This window comes from Branchiostoma floridae, chromosome 2, assembly GCF_000003815.2.
Source record: "Branchiostoma floridae strain S238N-H82 chromosome 2, Bfl_VNyyK, whole genome shotgun sequence".
NCBI lineage: Eukaryota > Metazoa > Chordata > Leptocardii > Amphioxiformes > Branchiostomatidae > Branchiostoma > Branchiostoma floridae.
In genome coordinates, this window is record NC_049980.1 from 29,130,074 (window position 1) to 29,155,721 (window position 25,648).

The 25,648-nt window shown below is 42.5% G+C and overlaps 2 protein-coding genes across 4 annotated transcripts in view; one reads left to right on the top strand and one right to left on the bottom strand.

Annotated features, from left to right (window-relative positions):
• Nucleotides 1–17,650, top strand: LOC118409467 (tropomyosin-like). 2 transcript variants are annotated; one of them, XM_035810506.1, is made up of 12 exons: nucleotides 1–226; nucleotides 10,139–10,168; nucleotides 11,244–11,357; nucleotides 11,781–11,914; nucleotides 12,094–12,139; nucleotides 12,790–12,861; nucleotides 13,210–13,280; nucleotides 13,917–13,992; nucleotides 14,601–14,663; nucleotides 15,080–15,149; nucleotides 15,740–15,859; nucleotides 16,378–17,650. In XM_035810506.1, the coding sequence occupies exons 2-11, from the start codon at nucleotides 10,157–10,159 to the stop codon at nucleotides 15,820–15,822; spliced, it is 741 nt and encodes a 246-aa protein (XP_035666399.1). In that variant the 5' UTR covers nucleotides 1–226; nucleotides 10,139–10,156; the 3' UTR covers nucleotides 15,823–15,859; nucleotides 16,378–17,650. The 2 variants fall into 2 exon arrangements, with proteins under 2 accessions (XP_035666399.1, XP_035666400.1); XM_035810507.1 differs by lacking the exon at nucleotides 10,139–10,168 and having other exon boundaries at nucleotides 10–226.
• The window catches only part of LOC118409465 (acid-sensing ion channel 5-like), an 11,097-nt gene continuing 2,888 nt past the window's right edge, over nucleotides 17,440–25,648 (bottom strand). For both annotated transcript variants that reach the window (XM_035810505.1, XM_035810504.1), the window contains exons 5-12: nucleotides 24,420–24,642; nucleotides 23,707–23,835; nucleotides 21,898–22,050; nucleotides 20,879–21,023; nucleotides 20,467–20,523; nucleotides 19,964–20,114; nucleotides 19,287–19,378; nucleotides 17,440–18,691 (exon numbers count right to left, since the gene is read on the bottom strand). In XM_035810505.1, the coding sequence (XP_035666398.1) occupies nucleotides 18,462–18,691; nucleotides 19,287–19,378; nucleotides 19,964–20,114; nucleotides 20,467–20,523; nucleotides 20,879–21,023; nucleotides 21,898–22,050; nucleotides 23,707–23,835; nucleotides 24,420–24,642 (1,180 nt within the window). In that variant the 3' untranslated portion in view covers nucleotides 17,440–18,461. The remainder of the gene's footprint in view (nucleotides 18,692–19,286; nucleotides 19,379–19,963; nucleotides 20,115–20,466; nucleotides 20,524–20,878; nucleotides 21,024–21,897; nucleotides 22,051–23,706; nucleotides 23,836–24,419; nucleotides 24,643–25,648) is intronic.

The following is a 25,648-nucleotide window of genomic DNA, read 5'->3' on the forward strand; positions in this document are numbered from 1 at the left end:
CGCCCATTTTAAATCGTCACAAATTTCGGCCCGCGCATGATCATTCCCCTTGGGGCGTGACGTCTTTATCATTTGCATAAAACCAGTTGAGTGAGCTTGTGACGGTGTGCAAGGCGGCCCCTTCCTCTCCCGACACTCTGCATAATTGGGCAAGTGTTAACCGTCTCTGGCATTCCAAGACAATTTTTCCAGAAAGCCGGCATCCCTTTGTAGGCTCTGAGGCAAGGTGAGTTTTTCTGATTTTCCTCCCCTCGGTGTTAACCCTCTCAGACGGCTGCACGCCGGCTCGCCGTGGCGGTTTAGTAGTAAAACCCCCTGCCTTAATGCCCAGGTAAGCTGGCCAGGTATGGCTACAACTTACGGCAGCAGCAGAGCGGGTCGAAGGCGTGGGCCCGGTGTGTCGGCCGTTTTAACGTCCGCCATGATAGTAGTAGCACTAGTAGTGGAGTCACCGTCTGGTTCAAATTCAAACCTGCCCTACCTCTAACCCGGTGTTTAACTGGAACATGTGGCGAGAGATTCCGGCACGTCGTCTGCTCCCCGGTTTCCTGCCAGGTTTCCTTGCATACTTGCGTGAGCAAACAGTCACCGGAGTGGTCTTCACATTATTCATGCCCTGCCCTCCCCCTTAACATTCTTCAGGATATAACATGACCAAGGTAATGTAAAGCCACCTGCGCCTGTCGTAGAGTTGTGGATTAATACTGTTACAGTGTCCAATCCCCTTACAAACGTCAGGACAGCAGAAGGGACATTTAGCTTGATATTCTTGTGTCTACCTATTGGGGATGCATGACTTTGGATTATGCATATATAACAGACGAAGGTTATACTATCGCTTCCTGTATACCATGATCATACTCCGACATTTTGTGTGATCGCGTAATTCAGAAGGTTCGGTGGAGGATTTGGAAACACGAACTGTCACGATCCATTGTGTGGGAAATAAACAACACCATCTATGTACACATCCCTTCCAAGCACGGGCATTTCACCGCCGTAAAAATGCACATAATTACTGACCTTATGGGCTATATGCAAGGTAACGCTCCGGCACAGGGGGAACGGGAATTATTGAACTAACGTTAATATTCGTCTGAATGATGTAAATTTTCTAACCTCCTTCTTTGCATCATCAAGCGGAAATCTGGTGGGGAGGGGAGGAGGTTTAAATAGTGCAATGAAAGAGAGCAAAGAAGTCTTCATTGGAAGCGATTAACATTTTGTGAGTGAAGGCCACAGTTTAGCCGATTGTATTTTTCCTGTAATCCTTTCTTTGTTGGGCATAACTGTTGTGGGTGCGGTCAAAGAGAAAGTATGTATACATGTCCAGATACGTTCAGATAAGGTCAACGAACTGACGTCATAGTCGGATATGATTCACTCCTCCCTTACCGCATATTCTGTCCAGTTTGGCTAAGCTGTTGCTTGATGAGACTTATGTTTTTTTTCCGGTGCATATTTGACCCTTGCCGTGCCACGCACCCAGGAGAGGGCGTGGCTCGTTGTCTCCTGGTGTCTTCACCGGCCCTTCCTGTTCGTTCGTCAGTGAAAACTCAATTAACGAGAGTAATTTTGCATCATTAATTGCAATGGACTTGTTTAGACAACGCGATGGAACCCCCGTCTTTCGTGTAACCTGTTCTCTTGGGTAATAAATGTGACATGTTCTCTCTGTGTTTTGTATGTTGTGTAGTCGGGTCAAAGGTCACCAGTGTCACGAGAGTAACAAAGTACAATGTAACAGCAGCAACCAACCACGTCATTGTTTTCGGCTCTGTCATATTTACAAGGTGATAACAATTTTTAAAAGACGGTGGATATCGATGTAAAAGAAATTATCCTCTCCAAATAAGTTTGATGGCATGAACATAACGACTTTACTTATCCTATAAACGAGAAATTAGCACCAATAAAAAAGTCTAATAACCAACTCAAGTGTGAAGGATAGTGATAAATCGAAGTACAGTGTAGGCGTTATTGCACAGTGTTCCCGTATCGTCTTCCACATCTTATCTTGTCGCAACACTCGTCTCAGAAGAGACATAAGGACCCATTCGTGAGAGACGGTCACACAATACACTGTCGTTGCTTTCAAGACTCTTTTTATGGAGCAAATAAATAAAGTCTACAATTGCGGTAGCCGTTTGTGCGTAAAATGTCAGAATAAAAAGTCTGCAATTCTCGTTCTTTTGATCGAAAATCTTCAGTCCTTGTATCGATGATACTAGTAATTATTTCAATAGACACAATGTCTGTACACAATATTAATGTCAAAAATATCATAAAGGGCATTTGATTGCTGTATTAATCTATTGTTATTATTCCAATAGACACAATGTCTGTACAAAATATTAATGTAAAAAATATAATAACAGGGCAGATAACTGCTGCATTCATTTATTGTAAACAAGCGAAGCACCTCTACCCCAAGACCATTATAACCTCCTTGCCAAGACCATGTGCCCTTGCTTGGGTTTTTCGCATTAGACCCAGGCGGTAATTATGCGGATCAAATTACGCATTTCTGCCTCCGTGAAACGGTTGCTAGGAAACGGACCATGTGAGTTTAGCAGGGGGTATATCAACAACGCTTGGTAATGACTTCATCACAGAGGCGGAAATTAGACAAATACGATTAAGTTGAGTTCAATACCCAGACAATAGACAGATGAATTGAAATATATCTACAAGACAGGATTATCGATATAGGATTTCTTTTTACCTGAAGCTATAGAAAGAAGTGACCTTAAAATTGGACAAGGGACGGTATTCGAGGCCATATCGACGGGGCCAATATCCCATCTCCTATTTGAATATAGAACTGTGCATGATGCTTTGTCTAAGTCCCAATGTACATAACCATTAGGTATATGGCATCCCCGGGGTATTGTAAAGCAATGAATAGGACATTATTTACCCTATGGCTATAATACTGCTGAATTATCATCTTCTAATTTCCCTCTCTTTCTTCTGGTAGGTAATAAAAACAAGCACTGTCAGAGATTTTGTAACTGGTCCTTTTTAGTGATGATGCACCAAAACCACTTACTTCAAAATAGGGGGAAATAGAAAATTCACAATCATATATGAATAAAAGTAAAGTTAGGTACATCCTTGGGTACATACATAGTAATGTGTGCAGTGATCCGACCTCAGTGACCTAGAATTGATAACCGACGATTACTCCTTTGGGACATTTTTTGGCAAAAGAACTGCAAAGACCATAAAAATATATGTCCACAAATGCAATAAATAGTAACGTTATAGACTCTGACCAAGGAGGGAATATATATAGGGAAGGCCTTGTCTATATAACCTCGTTGGCTCTGACCAAAAGCTATCAAAGCTGGGATTTCTGTGGAATTAAAAGATGTGAGTATTTTTGGGGTTGCCGTTCCGTCACTTTGTAGTCCCTTTTCATTCCCTGAGAATATTACTACGTCGTCCGCGTAAAGTAAGCACGAGACAAACACATTGTGTAATGTTGGAGGTACACAGTCAATATTATTCAAGAAGCTATTAAAGCTGGGATCCGGATTTCTGTGGAATTAAAAGATGTGAGGTTTTTGGGTTGCCGTTCCGTCTCGTCCGTGGTGCTGAGATTAAGGTTCATTACCGCGCTGACAGAGGAACATGACCGGAATGTGAATCACACTCGCCTGCAGCTGAACGAAACATCGTGCGGTTACGTTATAGCAAGGGCTTCAGTGTCCCAGCTGTGAGGTTAGCACTAATCGTACGAGTAACTGTTACATTTGCTGCACACGATGTGGTTAAACGGCAACATTCAACATTGAAGTTTACTGTTGATGTACGGCAAGTCGCAATTCCTTCTGTTTGTGTTGCAGAAAAAGTTGCAAATGTATGTACTAGTATATATATCTATATTAAACACAATGTCAATATCGAGTTAGCATGAGAGTGTAACGTGTAACTGCATTTCTGTGTGATGTATTTGTGAACCAATAAGGTTATGTTTACCGTATAACATTTATAACCTCGCCATGGATAATGTAATTTATGTGCATTGCGTTGCTTTGACCCACATATTAAAGTCAGCAGCATGATAAGCCGACAATGTTGTGACACATGTGTGATGATGCATGCTGGGAAGGAGACAAGATGGCGACGTGCGTCGCAAATTGACAAATTTCCAGTTTAATGTAATGCAATTTCGTAGAACGCCGAGGCAGGCTAAAAACAATTCGCGATTCGTGTCGTGGTAGTGATTTACGATGTACAATTCTTCTAATAATATTTTCTCCGTCTTAACTGATGGTCTGCACTGCTAACTTTGTGGTTGTTCTGAATATCGTGGTGAACTCTCCTGTCGAAGAAGGGGCATTCATGCAGAACACAGGGAGATACAATATCGATTATTTCACGACAGCAGACAGGCCCTGTCGTCTGTCTGGTGGTGGGGCGGACCTGTGCCTCATTCATGAAATTATATTTTGCTCTTCCGTTTTCTGTAACCTATATAACCCTATATTATCTTGAAAAACAACAGAACGATCCGTCATTGAAATTTCCCGCGCCGGTAGCCTTGATTAGAGAATACAAAATAGTTTTCTTTGCTTATCAATTTATTCATTATATCTATTTATTGAGCTTTACAGATTGAAATCTTGAACGGAGTCAGCTACAGAATCATTACTGATTTCTCTGCATGGTAGGCTAATATACTAGTATATTATTAAACACGAAGCATATTTTTGAACCATAGAATCCCAAACTGTCAGAGTACAGTGCAGTGCCTACAGCATGCTAATGATGAGAGATATATTGCTTCTGTAATGTTCACAAGTGTCTTATCAGATTTAGATGATATCTACGACTCGTACTGTCGTATGTAAGCAATATCGCTACATGTAACAATATTGTAACTGAGATCGCCAGGAAATTTAATTTCTGTCACGACCCTAGAAGCCGATATTAGATCACACAGTCGCTTCGCGCACGTGTTGCACAATTTGTCTGCCGAGAAAAGGGCGAGCGAGGTCACAGAAGGGGTTCGTTCGATCAGACCTTGTAGTGCCTAGTGGAACATGGGACAGCAGGTTTCCTTGCTGCTTCAGTAGTACAGTGAGTAGGGTACATTTTAAAGGCAGGGGTTACTTAGTTGCTTAGGCCCTTTAGACATGCTCGAGGCACCTTCTCAATCACTGGAGACGATTTTACGCCCGTTCCGAAAGACACTGCAGTCCTAAATCATGAGATACCCTTCAATCTAAACTGAACCATTAGTAACGTAGCAGCCTCACTGGTTGGGGGACCATAAAGTGTCTTTACGAAGTCGTATTGAAGGACAGGTGGCATTTGTCTAAGAAGCACCTTGCTTGGGTCAACATGATTTAAAAACAAACATATTGGATTGGCTTGAAATGGATTTTTGGATATAAAGATACATGTTAAGTGAATGGATTTATTTGCAAGTTGTAGACTTTCCCTAAAAAGAGTTAAAGGCTTCTGTATAAGCTCTTTATTGTTCTGTTTTGCTTTGTTGTTTTGTTTCAAACCTTCATATGATTGATCTTTTGCAGAAGTCGTTGCAAAGGTTACGGTAATACCTTGATCAGAATAACCTTTGATGTAGCTTGTTTGTACTTTGTGATATTTTGGAAAGGCTGTGCCTCGTTATGCCCCGCGGGTAGGCGACCAATCCACGTAACAAAACTACCACACTACTGCACACAGTACCCAACGATTATTAATAAAACGGGAAAAATACAATCTTCCAATCTTTACTCTTCGTGAGTTGCAGCTCGTATTCCGACAGCGCATTGTTGGCTCTGTGCACAACAATGAATCGACGCGCAGGTCGGGTTTACTGGCAGACAAGGGTCACAGATGTCACTGATAGAAATCAATACACGACTGACGCAGCTCACGGCTAAAGCTCAACCGTCGATAGCAGATCTATAACTCTCTTAGTCTTCTTAGACAACACAAACTTCCGACAAAATGGCTACTTGGCTCAGTACTTCATGGCCCCAAACTGCCGGAAACTCCAGAAGTGAACACCAGCGGTGACGGAAGCGTGTGCATTTTGAGATAATGTTGGCAGCATTGCCAGTTCGTAGGCTGTGTTAGGTCAAATAATTGATATCAGCATAATATCGTGTGCGTTGTGACAGGTCCATAGATCATGTTTTGTTAATGTGATGAACGCCACTTATTCCGTGGTTATAGACGGCAGACGGAGTGTGCAGAAGCATTGAGTCGCCTTAATGGTGTTAACGTTCACCTTGAGGAACGGCTGGGATGATTTGAGCAGAGCCTCGAAGGACGCTGCACTAATCTAATCCTCCGCGTTATAAATAGATTGATCTTTTGCGACAGCTTCCGAGTTCCGCGACAGGATACGTACTTTGTCAGGTAGGCAATCGACAGCCGTGAGTCCCCTGAGTCCCGCCATGTACCAAGCCTGCCACATGTCATTGATCTTTGTCGCTCAGCTGCGCACGGCAAGCGCATGTGAATATCTGTGCAAACTTGCGCTTGGGGTGCCATCATTCAGCTTTCGTCGTCATGCACGACTATTTTTGTACTGGTCTGATCTTAACCGAGAAGAAACTGTTCAAAAGTGTTCCATGAAGAAGAAGAATGATTTATTGCGCAACAAATATTAATTGAATCGACAATGTATGGCAATGTATAGATAACAAAAGATAGAGTCTAGTGCTGCATATATATATATCATATTACAATAAACTTAGTTACTACAATACTAGTGGACTATATGAAACGGAATCTGGAGTAGTTAATATAGGGAATTAATGTATTACATACATCAGTATTTCTATGCTACTTTGCGACAATACATTAGTCAAATGTCATTTAGAAATGGCACCGTTTCTTCCTTGCCCTGCGTAATATCATTAACTCGTCCCCAGTACAGCGATTTGTTCCCCGTATATACACAGAACTACATGCGTGAAGCCATTTTCTGTATCTTAAGGTATTCTTCAATGTCAAATTTGATATGCATTCAGCACCGTAGAGGCCGCCCAGGCAGTGAGGATGTGTCTTGATAAGCGTTGCCGCGTGTATAATTGAGTTTTACGGGAGAAGTTAGAGGAGACATGCCGTCCCTCCTCCGCTTCCACCTGCCGTATTCCGGTCGCGTAGCGTTCATTTAACTCTCGCGAGACCTCGTGTCGCTGCAGTGGCCTGTATCGCGCTCACAACACAGCTCTTTACTTAGATTAAATTGGGAAACGTCTGCAGAGGTGATGTTTAGCAGCAAACGGGGAAATCACTGAAGCTGGTGGGGAGAGGGAGCGTGTATGAGCGTGTAAAATTGGGTCGTCTGATTCTCAAAGTCGTGTTAGCTGCATCTTGGATCCTGTCCGACTTCAGGAGATGCATGTATATTCCGAGTTAAGTATCATTAAGTATGAAAAATTCCAGTACTCGTGCTGCCCTTAGCTTCAAGTGAATGTCGTTAGTTGTCTTAACTAGTTATTCTAGACGTTGGTCAGGCGCAAAATGCAACGTGAGAGAAGCTTGAACGATGAATGACGTTGCTCCAGCAGCATAAATTGGAACTAAATTTATATCGTTTTTTGGTGCCACAGGACACCTTAAAACATTGTCTATCGGTGTGTAGTATAAAGTGGTTCAGTCGAGATCTCCCAGTTAATGCTGATGTGGCTTCCTCTATGCAATGTTACATGCTTGAATCTCTTATGTAATAGGTGGATGGGTCTATGCCCTGGTTAAAATGATGTTCACGTTGAAGCTGTACATCAAGACCATGGCGTCCCACTTACACATAATTAGAGAGTCTCCCTGGCGTATATCATCCTAGTAGCGCTGCAAATTCTTAGTGTCAATCATAGCATTACATATTCAAGACGTCCATTCATCCTCCTAGTGTCTGTATAGTCTGATAGTATCCTATTGAATGTTTCTGCATATTTTTTACTTGGCAGGCGAATCATAAGTTTCTGTCTATGATAGATTTTATTTCGTTTCGTATCACGTTTGCTTTACGTAAGCATAGTAGGCTGTTTATTCATTTTCAGCGAAATGAAAGCCCATTTCACTCGCAGTAAGGAGGTGACAATGAGATATTTTAATGTATTCATACCCTATCTTTCAATATATTTGAATAGCTTATCAGTGGGAAAGGTACAATCTATCAGTCGATCGGATTTATTAGTAGAGATAGAGCTTGAGCACAGATCAATTTTTGCAATTATCTTGGATTATCAGAGTTGGATCCATAGACAAAGTTGCTGCATATTTTTCACAATGTGTTTAGTTTTGACGTGGATCAATACACAAAATCGCTAAATATTTTTCTCAATGTGTTTAGTTTTGAGAACGAATAGAAAACGTTGGGAAAAATGAAGTGATAGCCATATACATAGTCTCGTTCGATGCAACAACAATCAGGTATCGCAACACAGGTTGTGTAAACATCAAAAGTACAGTGTGACGTCAATTTGAGATATTGCAGGTGTGGTCAGGAGTGCCAATACCTAAATAACGGGTCATCACGTGCTTATGCTGGAGTTAATGCCTCCTCTTATCAAGTTTATTGCCCTATTGAATGGAGGACCCAAAGATCACACACTTCAGGCTCTGGTAAACAGCTAGAGCATCATTTTAAGCCACGTGATTTCAAACGTCATTTAACAAACATAAATGTTTGGGTGTAAATATTCTGTTTGCAGTGAGTTCTTGACATTTTGGTACCGCGTACAGGTGGTATCTCACTGCACTTGGGCGCCGGTGCGGCACTGCATAGTTCGTTCACTGTATTTTCGCTGATTTTTTTATGATTTAGATATTGCATAATATGTAAAAGTATGACTTAGAAAACAACAAAATACACAAAACGTAAGAAAATTCGTTCTTTATCTCCGAAATTCGCCAAGTAATCTTTAGAACCCCGCAGTGCCGCACCGGTGCCCCAAGTGCAGTGGGATACCACCTTAAGTCATTTTCTGTCTCTACTGTACTGTAGCCAAGGCGGGCCTTTGACAGTACAGAACCCGTGCAGTTTTTGCGAGGGAATACTTCTAATTATTCCTACGGCGCCCATTGATCGACCGAGGTCCCGCCGCACACCTTGTTCATCACCTAACAGGGACACGGGGGGGGGGGTTAAAGTGTGTAATCAGATGGACTGACCCTGGTAGTCACAATACTCGCCGCAGTGTAATTTCGAGGTAGACAGAATTGTGCACAACGAAAGGGGACATAGCTTTTTTTTTCTTTAATTTGAACGCCATTGACAACTTCCGAATGGTGGTGTCCACTTCAATACCTATTGATTGAATGGGGCCATCAAAGAAAAACGTAGCCAAAACTTACAAAAGCGTTGCAGGTGATGTTTCCTTGTCTCTATGTCAAACCAGTACCAGAAACAACATCGCTTATCTTTAAATTTTCCTTCTCATCTAAAAGCTGATGACAATATTCTCATCTAATGAGTTTACCATCGTGATAGTTAAGGATCGTGACTTGAAGTGTTTGGTGAAGACTTTATCTCAAGATGCCTGGCGACGTCTAATTTCCTCTGGGCAATCAAACTGTCTTGCTTTCAGGCGATAAGTGGGGGTAATTAGGACAGCGCTGTGATACTACTCTCCAAGAGAAGTTGTTGCTTCGGAATGTTGTTCTAATCGTCTTCTGACTTGTAGCCGACCCGTTCACTGCATCTCGAGTCACAATCGTCCCTTCCAATCTGTTTGTCGAGTGGATCGTACCTGCGCAGGTTTTAATAGCCTTTTTAAAATATTTCATTCAGGAAAACATAAATAACGGGACGGATACACAAATCAAAATAACTAATCTAGTCTTAGATGACATAAACAAAAAGTGGATAAATGGACACACAAAACCTACCGTTTTGTAAATCCAACATGGAATCCGCCACAACTCAACAAAGAAATGAAGTAGCCTGGTATCCAGCCGTGTTATAGCTCCTGAGTCTCTTCCGTCCTCTCTGCAAGCTCCCGAGACTCGGGGGCTATAATACGGATGGGCACCAGGCTAGAAATGAAGGAGTACCGAATAGTTGATATCATATGATATCCAACAAGATATAACCTGTCAAAATGCATGATTTCATCTCATGTCGAGATTTCTTTCCTGACTCTTTCCCTTCACTTACACGCAGCGGTGGAGGCTCGATACTATGTGTGAAAGGGTACGTCATCTCATCACCTTCTTTCTTTGTTTGTCACGTAACGTTTCACCTCAACAGGGCATGCACGCGACCTTTCACCTCCCTGTGATTGTCACCTGCATGGCTATAGTATAGATGATGAACCAGTAACCTGGAAAATCCACGTCCTCGCCATGTGTGTTTGGTTGATTAAAGTGGGTGTGACGATGAATTGGACTGACCGGCCTTGTCGCCACGAATTGCCTCAGGCTCGTTTTCCGAAATCTCCAAGCAGATCCTACGGTAGCATAAGATACGTAGTATCAAAAGCTGCCAGAGGAGTGAAGCCGGCCTAAGAGTGTGCTTGACTACCGGATTGACTATCAGTGACTTTTTCAATCAATCAATCAATCAAAGAATTTTATTAGCGTAGCAGACATGATCTGAATAAGTCGCTAGTTTACAGTGTTTAAAATCGATGTGTTAAAAATCATAACGGAGGAGTGAAAATTGACATCTGAAACATGCTTAAAACTTCGTACATATAAAATACAAACACGTGTAGTCATTCATTTTTAAAAGAATTAGAAATTGACTGATGACTAAGCCAGTTCGATACTATCTTATGCCACTGGTAAATCTGCCTGGAGATTACGTTTAACAACGAATGGCCTGGGACACATTGCTGCGGCTTCAGATGCTTGTAACTCGGATGCTTGCAAAATTATATTCCTGGCATCATGTGTCCAGACAGATTCAGCAGATGATAATCATAGATTCATTTCAAATTTTTGCCTCCTATAGAACAATATAGCATGTGTCTAAAAGCTGAATTTAAATAATAAATTTTCTAGGGTTGACTTCTCTTTCTTTTTGACAGTGGAAGACGAAAGAACTCACTTTCCTGTGATGTGTGGTTTTGTGATGCTAAGAAGAGAGTAGTTCTCCTTTTGCATGTAAACGTAGAGAAATTAGGATGGATTCTTATGGCCTCTGTAAAGAGCTCCTTTTGTGATCGTAGAAGGGGCAGTTTAAAAGAAAACGTGCTTCCATCATGTATGACGTGCAGTATTGACAAGTCCCTAATGACGTGTGTTCCTCTGAACCGTGTATCCAGATGGAAGCTGTGAAGAAGAAGCTGGCGAATCTGCGGCAAGAGGCCGAACTCGCCAAGGAAAAGTGCGAAGAAGCCGAGAACGCCAGGAAAGAGGCAGAAGACCGGGCGGAACAGGTAAGATACGAGGGTTCTTCAAAACGTTACCCCATTGGTTTTATATGTACCTTTTTGGTGGGCAGTGAAAAGCTAATATTCGGATCAACTTTAACTGCTGAGTTTTGGGAAATATGTAGGGCATGAGTGAGGTCGACGAGCACCCTAAAGACAATGACATCAACCAATCCAAAATCTCATAAAAAGTTCAAAAATCGTCCCGGATGCCTCGCTAAATTGAAGAACAGCTTCCAGGGACTCACGAACGTCGGTCGAGCTGACGAAAAACGTAATCGCCGCGTTCTTCGGCCGAAAATGTCCAACACGTCGGCAGAGCTAAATTCTTGATTTGGAAAGGGGGCTTAATTGCATCTACAACCACGAACATATGTTACAACCCTTTTCCTTGTATAACCGCGCTGTTTTATCTAACGATACCTGTAGGCCGAGAATGACATCGAGAGCTTGAGGAGAAAGATGCAGCTGCTTGAAGCGGACTTGGACACCGCGGAGACCAGCCTCAAGGAAACCAACGAGAGAAACCAGGAACTAGAGTCAAGGCTCGACGAGGCCGAAAGGTGTGTGTAAAAACATTCAAGTAACGTTAAATGAAATCAGGCTGTTGTCATAAAAACCAATACCACTATCATTGTTGCTTTGACTTTATTCAATTTGCAACAGGTGCAATACAATGTGCACTAGGCAGCTAACTTGCTGATATTGGGATAACATATACATTGTCTTTGTTTTCCACCAGGTCAAGACAAGCACTAGAGCACAGGAGCACCACAGAGGACGACAAGGTACGGCATAACTCACAGTTGCCACAAACTGCGAATTGAATCAGGAAGGCATAACATGTACATGTACATGTACTCCTCTATCTGGAGCAAAGAATCTGTCAAAGATTTTTACCCCAAATACGTCAAAAGATTAGTGCACTTGATTCTGCTAGTTTTGCTCATGACATCCTATCACAGCCATTTACATGTAGCAATATTCAAAATAGATTCCCTCACATATGAGTAGCACTGAAAAATTCATATTCCTCATACGTTTTGACATACCGACCATAGTGAGATGAACCATATATTTTACCAATATCAAGAGGCGTGAAGACGCCGATCCTACATACTAGACTACGATACCAACATGTAGATGTTTACAAGCATGACCTAGCATGTTGTGGTCTGTAGTTTAGTTAGCTCAGCTGGGCGAAATGTATAAAAGTATCCATTCATTATTGTCGTTCCGATGATGCTATGGTTCACTTGTTGAACTTTCCCTTCTTCCTTCTTTACACTCATTGCACAGAAAACACGAATAATCTGGTTTCCGAAATGGGAGACATTTGGGCATGGCTGCATGCTTTCAGCAAATCCACTGAGACATAAAGTAAGGTAGTCAATCGTTGGAGTTAATTCCATTTTTCTCCTTTTCTTCTGGGATGCAGTCGTCGCAGATGGAAACTGATCTCAAGCTAGCGAAGGAGGCAAAAGAGGAGATGGAACTCAAGTATGAAGAGGTAATGTTTCTGTCATTTGTCATATTCTAATCGCCTTCAACGTTATGGCATACATATCAGTTCTGATAACTGGATTGGTGAAGATTTTTGGGTCATGTACTAGTATTTGATATATAAGAGAATACTGTCAAATGGTCGTGTATTTGGCATATTTCAGAATGCTGCCAATGTATTTGGTATATTTGAGAATGCTGGCCATGTATTTGGTATATTTGAGGATGCTGGCCATGTATTTGGTATATTTGAGGATGCTGGCAATGTATTTGGTATATTTGAGGATGCTGCCCATGTATTTGGTAAATTTGAGAATGCTGCCAATTGGTCATCTTTACTTTAACTTTCTTTCAGGTCAGTAGGAAACTAGTCATGGCGGAACAGCAGCTGGATAATATGGAAGATAAATACAAAGAAGCTGAGCAGTAAGTTTGGTGAACGTTTTCTACATTCTAGATATATAGAATCCAATACAAAATCCAAGCAGGACACCGCGAAGATGAAAGATTGCTTTATTTCTATTGGTTCGCTAATGGTAAAGAAATCTATGTACTAGTATTGTTAAAATTTGTCTTTGAATCGAAAATATCGGACGGACGTGATTATGTAATGTTGAATTGTACATAATTGTGTTTATTGTTCAGAACGGATGACCTCTGACCTCCTGCACAAGTCTTGAAAATCGGCCCTGGCCGAAGATGTATCAAGATCAAATAAAGGTCGAAAAAAAATGAAAAAGTGATATTTTACACGAACTCTTCAAATTTCCACCGGGTGTCGTAATAACGACACATCAAAACATTGTTATAAAGGCCCTTCCAACATTTTCTTGAACACCTAAATATCTGAAGTGGCTATACCTCAGGATCGCTAATGATGCATCGGTAAATCATTGTTGTTGTTGTTTATCATGTGGCAGTATTATAGTATCTGGTGGAATTATGAGAGTTGAAGCCGTGACACTAAACATTAGAAACTTTCTCACGGCCATAAGATTGTTCGCAAGTATTTGCCCAAGCTCCTGTTTTACCCAAGAAAATGACGAAACCTGTCTTCCCTAGGCGAGTGAAGGCGTTGGAAGAGGAGTTACAGATCACAGGAGACCAGGTCAGGTCCTTGGAGTCCAGCCAGAACAGGGTGAGCAGTCAGTGCTGTTCTTGCACATTAACGGAACACTTTATCACATATCAATCACATGCAGGGGATGAAAACAATGTGTTTCACACCCTGAATTACTATATTTATTAGAAATTCTTGAAGAATTACAAACATACTAAAAACAAATAATGCACAAGATACAAGATGACTACTAGCAGCGCTGATTATGCACCTCCTGGAACGCGGCACGTAAAAGCCGTTGATAACTTCCAACAGACGGCCATATAGTGTATGCGTTAACCAGTGACTAATCATGAAAGTATCTTGTGTTATCTTGCACCGGCTTGGAATCATGGTCACACATGGTGCAAGTCATTGTTATTAGTTATATATTACGACTACTTCATGTGAATGATTTTGATCAGAGTTTTGTCTAGCTTTCCTTACTCTCGAACTGCTCATACTCACATCTTTGTCTGTCATTCTCTTTGCTGTGCCTCTCTGCTCTTCCATGGATACCTTTATTTCGCGGTGAGTATACCTCACTAGTGTTTGGTACGGAGGCATGGTGGATTTAATCCTGGTTACCTGTTATCTCTTGGTTGTTGTCCAGATTTCCTAACAGACTTCTGTTCCGTTTTTGTTAGGGAGAGGATGAGGAGAACAGCCTGCAGAGCCGGTACAGAGAGCTACAGGACACCCAGAGAGAGGTACGACTATTTAACATCAGATGAGTGATAAGGCCTAGTCTCTACCAGACTCCCGTCTGGGCCAATAGTAACAGGGGACTTTGGCCAATTTAGGAATAAAAGCCTAGTAGGAGTCAATTGGCCAGCAGGTGGATAGCTACATAATTTTAGAGGGTAATCGGAAACACAATATCAATGTTCCTAACGCACACATTTTAGAATCGTCCAATGTTGGGGACAACTTAGACGATTCTAAAATGTGTGCGTTAGGCCTAGAAAAATGACTGTGAATGAACACAGTTATCAATAGATCTGTTACAAACCAGGTTGAACCGTTCCATGTTGTTGTTCTTGTTGTTGTTGATGATGATATTGTTGTTGTTTTTCTTTTTTACTTTAATGCATTGGCGTTATCCGTTTTCTCTTTGAATTTGCAGACCGAAACTCGTGCTGAAGCAGCCGAAAGGAAAATACAACTGATGGAGACAGAAATATCAAAGTTAGAAGGTACGTATGTCACTGTGCTTGATAAAGTACTAATGTATCGATTGTGTATCAGAAATGCTGACAAAATATCGTTATGTCGTGATAAGGAACAAAAAAAGTCACCACATTGCACTCCAGTCGTCCAGCTCTAAATTACGAGGAGGCATGACCCTGACGGAAAGGGGGAACTCTGCCACTCCTTCGTCGGCAGTAGGGTCATGCCTCCTCGTAATTTAGAGCTCGCAGACTCGTCGTCCGATCGATTTTCGCCTAATGTGAGGGGGGTATTAGGACCGCATTCCCAAGAAGTTCTTATCTCTCAGAAAATGAAGTCGAACCCAATAACTCAAAATTTACGCCAAAAAGCAGTTACTCAGTTTCAATGACGGAAACTAGTGGATGCGAGTTGAAACGTCTGACCGTTTCCAATACCATACCCAGTTTCTTGAGAGTAAATGCTTTTTGGCGTATCTTGTTACCTGGATGTCTAACCTACATCTACGTAACTCAAAATGTAGAGTGGCGGTCAGACCGGCTATATAGATACAGACACAGAAGACACCCTTTACCACCTGGAATATATCTCACGCTTTTATCTCTCACAATTCCAGACCAATTAGAAGAAGTGAAAGAGAAGTACCAGGGAGCAAAGGCTGATCTGGATGCAGCTCTGAACGAACTCAACGAAATGTAGCTATGGAATGAAAGAGGGAACTGTGTAGTAATACTAGGTGGGTATTCGGTGCTGATGGACCAGGTACCTATCGTATGTATTGTCGTCACACGAACCTTAAAAAACACTGAATATAACGTTGTCTGGATACCTTAGCTACTGTGTTTACCTCCATGAACTTTAATGATGGGCAGCATAACTCGAGAAGGTCTGGACGGATTGTATTGATATGTGGATAGGTCTTAGTGATTATTTGATTTTGGGCCCCCTGGTGGCTTCTTACGGTACTGCAGCCTGTGTTTGTATTTGGGTATGTGTATGCGTTTCCGCATATCTGTAGTTATAACTTAAGAACCTCTCCATGTCTGAATGGATTGAGATATTTGGTATGTGGTGTTGGTAAGACAAAGGTCGGTATTGCCCCCCCCCCTGATGCCGGACCTTGGTACTGCAGCAGAACTTCAATTTTTCGTATTTCTGTCGCAAGCTTGTTATGGCCTTGTTTGTTATAATTATTTATTTGTGGCTTTGAATCACAAAAAATAAAGAAACTAATTATTTCTTACCCCTCCGCAGATACCGGATGTACGACGTGACCGCGGGTTCTTGTTTCATGCCAGGCAACCGAAAGTCTTCCACCATAACTTGTTTATGTTACACCAGACCACTCAGACAGTAGAGCAACTTTTAGTGACATTAACATAACGGGCTCATTTATTCAGAAAAAAAAACGGATAAACATACATATTTCAGCACTAGTAGGGTTCTTTGATACGTATGTATGACACCATGTAGCATCAAAATCTATAAGCAAAATGGTTTCTCATCCAGGCAGAGTAAGTTTGGTTATCATTTGTGTATCCTGTGCCCATGTTCAATACGTTCAGCTGTCATTGCAACCTTAACCATATTTTCATACGGAAAAGTATTGAAAGGCGAAGAGATTTATCTTCGGACACAGTTTGTCTAATGCGGCTACAAAGTTCAAAGTTGCAAACTCGCACCTTATTAACCACTTGGTTATATCCTTAAATTTATTATAATGAATGGGAAGATTATGGGGGGATTTCGAGAGATTTGGCACTGTTTACTCCGTTTGTTGCCTTCCGACATTCCTACAAAAGATGTCTTTTTGTAATGGTTGGTCACTCCATGCTCTATGTACTAGGATAGAAACGAGAACGCTCGCAGTGACAAACACGAGAAATGGTGTTTGGGAACAAGAATGCCAAGTTGACGACTTTTAATCGCTTTTTACAGTGTAATTTTAATAAGCCATTTTTAGCAATATTGTAAGCGAATCGCAATGCCACAACGTAAGACATTCGTGGTGTATTATAGTTGTTAGCACTTGTCAATGTTACTCCCTGGGGACAGCTGAGGGATAAGAATAAGACATTTGTTCGCCACGAACTGAAGACACTTGCCTGTAGCTATACCTTATCATGAAATGTTAATCTACCACTACCAGTTACGTGATCAAAGTGTACAGAATGCATGGGAGGCCAGGGCTGACTGCATCGTAAATAATTGTAGAACATTTGATATCGTTTGAATGAAAGAAAGAGCGAGATCGGAAGACTTACAGGAAAGAAAATATTGGAGAAATATTGGCAAGTGCTCTCAAGTTGAATTTGTCCGCGTGTAAAGGGAATTATGACGTAAGTTGGGGTAGATGGTGACTGTAGATTTGTGGTAGTTTTGTATAATGGTAGAGATCGATACATCATCGGAAAATATTTGTGACGTAAAATTCTTCATCCGTTACTGTTGTTTTGTCTGTACTTTTGTGCGTGGCGGTTTCAACTTAAGTTGGCAACATTTGTCAATAAATGTCATTAGTACTTCATACCAACGAGTTTTGTGTGTTCTTTTGTTACCTTTAATTGAATAAAACGCAAACCTTTTGATACAAATGAACTGTCTTGTAAGGACTAGAAATTGATCAATATAATTGCTTGTAAAGCTTTAGTTTATATTTCTTATATTTTTATATTTATCTGTAAAGAAAAATGAGAAAAACGCATTGCCCTTAAGCCTTATCTATCTGACCTTCATAAACCATTTGATGTTATAAAGCAAAAAATACACACATTGCGGAAAAGCTTTTGAGGCATCTTTTTCTTCAGAGGTCAAATATCGTACAACTACGCGAGACTCAGATCTCATGCAGCTCAGTGAGACTGGCAAATATATTAGCAAGGCAAAAAATACACACAGTAATGCTATGGTCCCTTTTGGATAAAGGGGCCTCTCCCGCTAGTGTACGGGCTATTTTTCAGTACTTTCGGGCGTGGCCCCTACGTGGTCCCACAGGATACTGTGGCTTCTCGGGCTATATTGGGGCAACGCCGGGCTCCTGGATGTTTTCTAAACTCGGGGTTGAAATAAATCCCGACCCCAACAAAAATAGACGCCAGTGCATAATCATGAAAACACCGACAGGTACCCCCGAGGTATCCGGCGGTCCACCTGGACATATTTGTGGCCTTCAGAGTCGGTTACTACATGCATGTAACACCGCCGTAGGGATCAGTGCAAATAGGAACGTTGCATAAAACTTTTATAGTATTCAAAAACATTGAAGGTTTTTGCCAGTAAGGTATATAACTGAACACTTTGTACATTTGTATAATGACAAGAAATGCCGCCGCCTATAGCTACTCCTTGTACATCTTTGTCTCCTGCAGCATGTTGACTTTTTGCAGTTTCAGAGGATCGATCTTGTCAGCCGCCCAGACCTCGGACCGGGACGTGCTGGCGCTGACCTTGTTGGTCTTTTTCTTTTTCCTACAACAATACGTCAGTCTCTTCAACAAGTACTCCAGAAACTCCATGAAGGTGATGACGCTGGCACCCACAAATAGGCCGAGCTGGCCGCCAAGGCCGCCTGAAAAATAGGGGAAAACAAAAATTATTGAAAAATTTGATATTTCGCGTAGTATTATTAGCGTCAAAAATAGAGTAACAGCGTCAAAAATAGAAATGTAATGTACCCATGCACCCTCATGCTACTTCATACTTTACTCTGACAAGTTCTTGTTCATATTAAAGGCCATGTTGATTTGATTATATGGATGGATCAATTTTCGGCCGTGTCCAAAGGAAAAAGTTTTCAACCATATCAAAATCGTACAAAGCAGCTGCAAAATGAGCAAAATATGCGCAAATTGCGAGAAAAATATTGGAAAGCGATATTTTGATCAGAATTTCATAGGATTCCAATATCAATTCCAAAGTAAAAGAAGATGTAAGAAAATGAAAATTATCAATCTGTCATACGATATATCATACTTAACATATTAAGTCATCTTCCTAACCACATGGATTTCATAATGACTTTTTTTTCAAATTGTTTTATCCACATGGACGCTCGCATCAGTTTCGGGGTGCCCAGCTGATGGCATCAACATATGATCCAAGATGGCGGATCGAAATTGATATCTAAAATACATATGACGTCATTTTATAACGTGGTGACTTACTGAGCAGGTCTCCCGGAGTCATGGCCTTCTTCTGGGTGATCTGTTCGAAGTTCAGCTCCTCGTAGAACACGTCAATAGAAGCCCAGTTGTTCCTGGAAACGTGGTCGCACATGTTAGAATCGCAGGTCAACCACGAGTGTTGTTTCTGTTAGGTAGTTGGTTGGTTGGTTAATCAAAGTAAGTTAGTTAGTTAGGTACTTAGTTAGTTACTTTGTGAATTAATTGGTTAGTCAGTGGATTGATTACTTAGTTGGTTGCTTGGTTGGCTGGTTACTTATCATTCAGCTAGTTATCATTCGATAATTCATTCGTTCGTTCGTTAGTTTGTGACTTTGTTTGTTAGTTTGTTAGTCGGCATAAGCGATGATTGTATCGTTCCAATCTGCGAGTTTCCAACTACTCATGCCACCTTTCTACTACTAGATGACAAGCGTTGAGCGACCTTTGAGCTATAAAAATTATGACCCTTGATTTTATACCCTGAGAGACGATGACGCACGATCTAAAAATTGGATTTTAGAGATCACAAAACGTATAGAAATTTGTTCTTCGATTAAGAAATATTTTGAGCGACCTCTGGTCGTTTAGCGGTGAAAAGAAGGGCGCTCTAGGGGATGTGTCTGTACACAGTGGTAAGTAGGGTTTAGATAGTAAAAGTAGTCATGTACGTAACGTACTGCATGTACGTCATGTTGACGTTATTCTCTTGCCCAAGGTACACCTCCACGATATGGTTCGGCCAACCGGCGTACGACACGAAGTAGTCAAACGTCTGGATCCGGCAGGGTGTGGGGCAGTCGCACGCCAGGGCTCCGGTCGTGATCTGGTCTGATGAGGAAACAACGTAGGCAACAGTCAAGAAGATTCACCTTCAGCGCTGCTTTACTTGTTTCATGATTGAAAGTTTGTTTGCAATTTCATGCCCGGAGACTAATTGCAAGTACACGTACAAGTACATGTACATGGTGGAAGCATAGGAAACATACATAAATGGTGCTAAAAATGGTAAAAAGATGAACTAAAATCTTAGTTTTGTCGATTTCTAAATAGGTTGAATATTGAATATATTGATTTCATATTGGTACTAGGTTGGTTTCATCACAACCCCCTTCAGCCATGAACTGTTTGCATTCTTACGTTGGTTAATTTTACTTTAATCGTTAAGAGATGCCAAGTTTACCTTTGACTCCGAGGACACAGTCGACGATCTGCTGAGGTTCACAATAGGTCAGGTTCCCTGGAAAAAGAATGATCAAAGTTACTTGTGCTCGTTGCTGTTGTTGTTGTTGTTGTTGTGATATAGGGGTGGTAGTCGGAGGATAGTACTGGTGGTAGATGTGAAAAGAGAGAAGGGAAGAGAGAGAGAAAAAAAGAGACAGGGAGACATAGAGTGAGAGCAAAAAATAGAGAAGGGGAGAGTGAGAGACAGAATTTCTGTTAAAGACATGGGAGCTCCAGTGATATGCAGAGAGAGACAGAGATGGGGCAAAATGAGACAGGGTGAGAGTGACAGAGATAAAAAGGGAAAGACGCAGAGAGAAAGAGAGAGAGAGAGAGAATTTACATTGAAGAGAAGGCTGTTCATGACTGACCTGGGAGCTCCAGTGCCGTGCAGCCACACTCTCTCTCCACCCATTTAGCCATACACTCCATCAGACAGCCGGTCAGGGTGTAGGTGTCGTAGTACTCCAGATCCAGGTCCTTACACAGGCCCCATGGCGGGATTTCATTCTGATACTGTTGGGACGATCAAATGTAAGCAAAATTATAGTTTTTGCATTTTGCAAGTTTGAAAACTTTATAGATGATAGGCGTACAGCGATCATCAATGTTTATGTTCCTTGTCTTTCAGCATGGCTATTTTTTTCTGACGGTATGGTCACCTTCGTCTGAGGGTCGACGTACGATGATGAAGGCGTTTAAGTTTTAATCAGGCTGTGATTGAACCAATCGCCGATAAGGATCTAAGGCAATCTGTGAGATGCCGATGAATAAGTGAGATGCCGATGTACGCGTGGAGACTTACCGTAACCTGTGAGATACCGATATAAGCGTGGAGGCTTACCGTAACCTGTGAGATGCCGATGTAAGCATGGAGACTTACCGTAACCTGTGAGATACCGATATAAGCGTGGAGGCTTACCGTAACCTGTGAGATGCCGATGTAAGCGTGGAGACTTACCGTAACCTGTGAGATACCGATATAAGCGTGGAGCCTTACCGTAACCTGTGAGATGCCGATGTAAGCGTGGAGACTTACCGTAAGCTGTGAGATGCCGATATAAGCGTGGAGCCTTACCGTAACCTGTGAGATGCCGATGTAAGCGTGGAGACTTACCGTAACCTGTGAGATACCGATGTAAGCGTGGAGCCTTACCGTAACCTGTGAGATACCGATATAAGCGTGGAGCCTTACCGTAAGCTGTGAGATGCCGATATAAGCGTGGAGACTTACCGTAACCTGTGAGATACCGATGTAAGCGTGGAGACTTACCGTAACCTGTGAGATGCCGATATAAGCGTGGAGGCTTACCGTAACCTGCGAGATGCCGATATAAGCGTGGAGACTTACCGTAACCTGCGAGATGCCGATATAAGCGTGGAGACTTACCGTAACCTGTGAGATGCCGATGTAAGCGTGGCTGCCGGGCCCGATGGGGATCCCCTGGATGTCCATCTTGGCGGGCTCGCCTTGCGGGTGGATGTGCACTTTCACGCCGACGTCTGTCGTCCCGCCCGTGTCAGGGTTCTCCGTGTAGAAGGCCTGGCGAAAAAAATGTATTGCATGTCAAACACGCGTATGTAGCATAAAAATACCTTATCACAATAATGGTTATTATTATTTTTTTTTTTTACAACATAGTTTGTTACTCTGTGACGGAGGGTACAGTAACCTCCGACAACAGAGTATTGCTGTTGTCCAATGTCCGGGTTCTCCGTGTAGAAGGCATGGCGAAATAATAAATCCTACCAGATTCTGCGGTGACATCTACAAGTGTAAACTGCTTGAAGGGGAGACTGGATAACCACATTCGATTACATAGTGTGTATTACTGTAACTACAGAGCTCTGGATGACCAAAGCTACCTGGAATGACAGTGACCTGAAATTTAAGTGTGGCCTAATAAATAGTTGGAACTGGACGTTCCTACCTGCGCCAGAAGAACTCTACTCTACTAGTACTCCACTCTACTAGGGGTTGCATGTGAACACACATTCGTTAGGATGCATGCGAATGACATACGTGACTGCACCCTTAGCAGTGACAGTAGATAGGTAGAGATGCAAATTAAATTTGCACCGAAAGGGCAGATATTACAACATCACTTCACCCCACCCTATAGACAGCGGGTTCACCCTATGGTTGACCCAATAAGTTAGAATTTATGAATAGCTCTTAGAGTAGCATAGACACATGATATACTGTTTTAGATCATTTGCCTGTCCTTTCCTGTTGCCTTCAAACCCTCGACCAAGAATCTGCGATTAAGGTGTTGATTGCATGCCCGTAGCCAGGATTTCGGTTGGGGGGGGGGTTCTTTTTAGTAAATGTGGGACCATCGAGCGCCGCAGGCGCGAGACTCACGCCGAAGGCGTGAGGTACCTAGGGGGGTCCGGGGGCATGCTCCCCCGGAAAAAAATGAAATTTTGACCCTCTGAAACGCCATTTCCTGCATTTTGACCGTCAAAAATCGCTTGCGAAGTTTAATGGAATTTCTATTAAAGGACAAGGCTTTGAGGCCAACTCCCTCGACATATTTTCACCATGTCCCACACCAAAGGCGTGAGGCGTCGCAATGGAGGTCCGGGGAAATTTTGAAATCTGGACCCTCTGAAAAGCCATTTCCTGCACTTTCTGGGGCAAATTTTGCTGATAGACTTACTACGATTGGCTGAAATGTCTATCAAGGAAAAATGCAAATCAGTCATGCCTTTGAAAAAAAAATCTTGGACATGAAAAAGTGGACCTTCGATCCTGAAAAAGCGGACCTTTTGAGCGAGTGGGGGGGTTCTTCCGAACCCCCCGAACCCCCCCCTGGCTACGGGCATGGATTGATTCAATTAATCATGGCCCTGTTGCCCATTGCTGACGAGGCACAGGGTGCAACTGCCTCATACCACCGATAGGAGGCGTGATTGCTCTATTTCAATAACTATCTTTGTAAGGCAGCCGCAACTTAAAAACACGGGAGAAACGAAAAGTAAAACTACACAAGAGGTAAAGAGAATAGTCGTGGGCCTATTTGTGTATATTTTTACGTATACATTTCTATTTTTTTCGTTTCCACAACAAACATCCCTGCCGAGTAGTTTGGAAATGTGATGTAGGTCCAATACAACGGGGTGTTTCCTAGTACAGTTCAGAACATAACAGGACAGAACAGAGCAGAACAGAACCAGAACCAGAAGCAGTACTTACCTCGTGCACGTCCAGGACCAGGTGCAGCCCGTTGCCCTGCCCCGGGATGATCTGCTGCAGAGGTTCTCCTGAAGTCTTCTGGTTGAAGACGTAACAGTTCCCGTACTCCCCGAACACGTGCGTGAAGTTCTGGGTATGTATATGGAATTTTGTTAGACTAAGAGGGAGATGGGAAGATCAGGTCTTCAACACACTCCGGGAGCTGGGGGTCCCCAGATCCGACTGGACTGTCCACGCCCAATGTAGAACAACGTGGCGAGAACTGTCTGAACTGTCTGTAGCCGCCACGCATCAACATATGATGCATGCGAACGATTGATTGAAGCATGGTTACGCATGGCACTGAACAAATCATTTTCAAATTCTGGTCACAAAGATCCCCAACGCAACAAACCGATATCACGAAACCGATTGTTACGGCGCTCTACCCGCGCTCTCTCTGCAACCTCAAATTGGTCCCCTTTCCACTAGACGGCGATCGCAATGCGCTCTCACTGCGACCTAAATAGGATATGTGGAACCTTTGATTTCATACTGGGTATATCATACAGCATGTAAGAGTGTGACTTACAGGTTAGAACGCGGTGGAATCGCCAAGGTCGCTATGGAAGCCTACAGAGAGCGCCATAGTCGTCAAGCTCGCCATCACCTTCTCGACTGTTTTGAATCGGGTCAAAATAAGTAAACGCAGAAGACTGACGTAGGTCACGTACCTGCCAGGTGCACCTCTCCCCTCTCCAGGTGCACTCCTTCAGCGCGTACTGGTCCATCTGAAAGCCGGTGTAGGCCGTGATGCCCGCCAGCGTCATGGGGTAGTACGTGGGGCCGGGCGTGGGAGACGTGCTGTTGTCGTACTCACAGATCGTGTCGTTCCCGATCAGAGGCCGGAGGTACTCCACAGCGCGCTCGTCCATGCACAGCAGGTCTTTCTCAAACCTGCAAGGATTAAAACAGGTTTTTATGAAAACACGGGACATTAAGGATGGTTTCAATGGCGCTTTACCACAAGAGAGAGTCTTTAAATGGAATTACTTAATAAAGAATAAGCTTGGAATACCATTGGCATTCGTCGAAAATGCGTAAGGCATGCAATCAGCATAAGTTGTGTGCGTCCGGAATACGGTCGAAACGTGATGGACAGCCTGGATCGATCCATCAGGTACACTATGTTGTACGTGACAGTGAAATATTGTATGACCATGTTCAGGAATTGGTGACAACATTGAAAGCTCATAATAATGATAAACTTAATAAAGCTTTGTATGTCTGCCAATTTCAATTTGTCTTGTCGTTACTTCACCTAAAAAGAGGGAAGAATGTTTTTTTAAATGTCTGCGTCTCTGTAGCCGTGGTCACAAACCCGCCGTACGTGCAAGTGCGTGCTGTTCACGTCCGTGCGAAATTCCGTATAAGTTGCGTATGCGGTGCAAAACACAATTTTCTTGCTGCGATTAGGTGCGTATGCATGTCGCAGTCCGACCGTATTCCGGATCAGCGCACTCAACGTATGCTGATTGCATGTCTAACGCATTTCCGACGAACGCCAAGCGCATTCCAAGCTTTTTTTTATCAATTAAAAAAGCAGCTCCATCCTGATACTCCTATCATCGGTGCAGATTCCATAGCGTCCCAAGAATAGCTGCGACGATAGTGATGTTGCGACGACCGTAAGACGTATGGGGCCCTGGCGTCGAATAATTTGATCCCCCATCTAGTGTCTCCCCCTGGTGACCAAGGCTATATTGCACCGATAAGTAACCCATACCTCTCGTAGCATTTCCTGTCTATTGACAGAAAAACGGATAAAAACACTGCTACGTTTTCTTTTGTTCCAAGAAATAGGATTGAAATTTTGATACGGTGATCTTTCAGAAATTGAGAATCTACAGGACATGTACACACCATCGTTCTATTGCTAAAATGCGGAGGAAACATTAGTCTA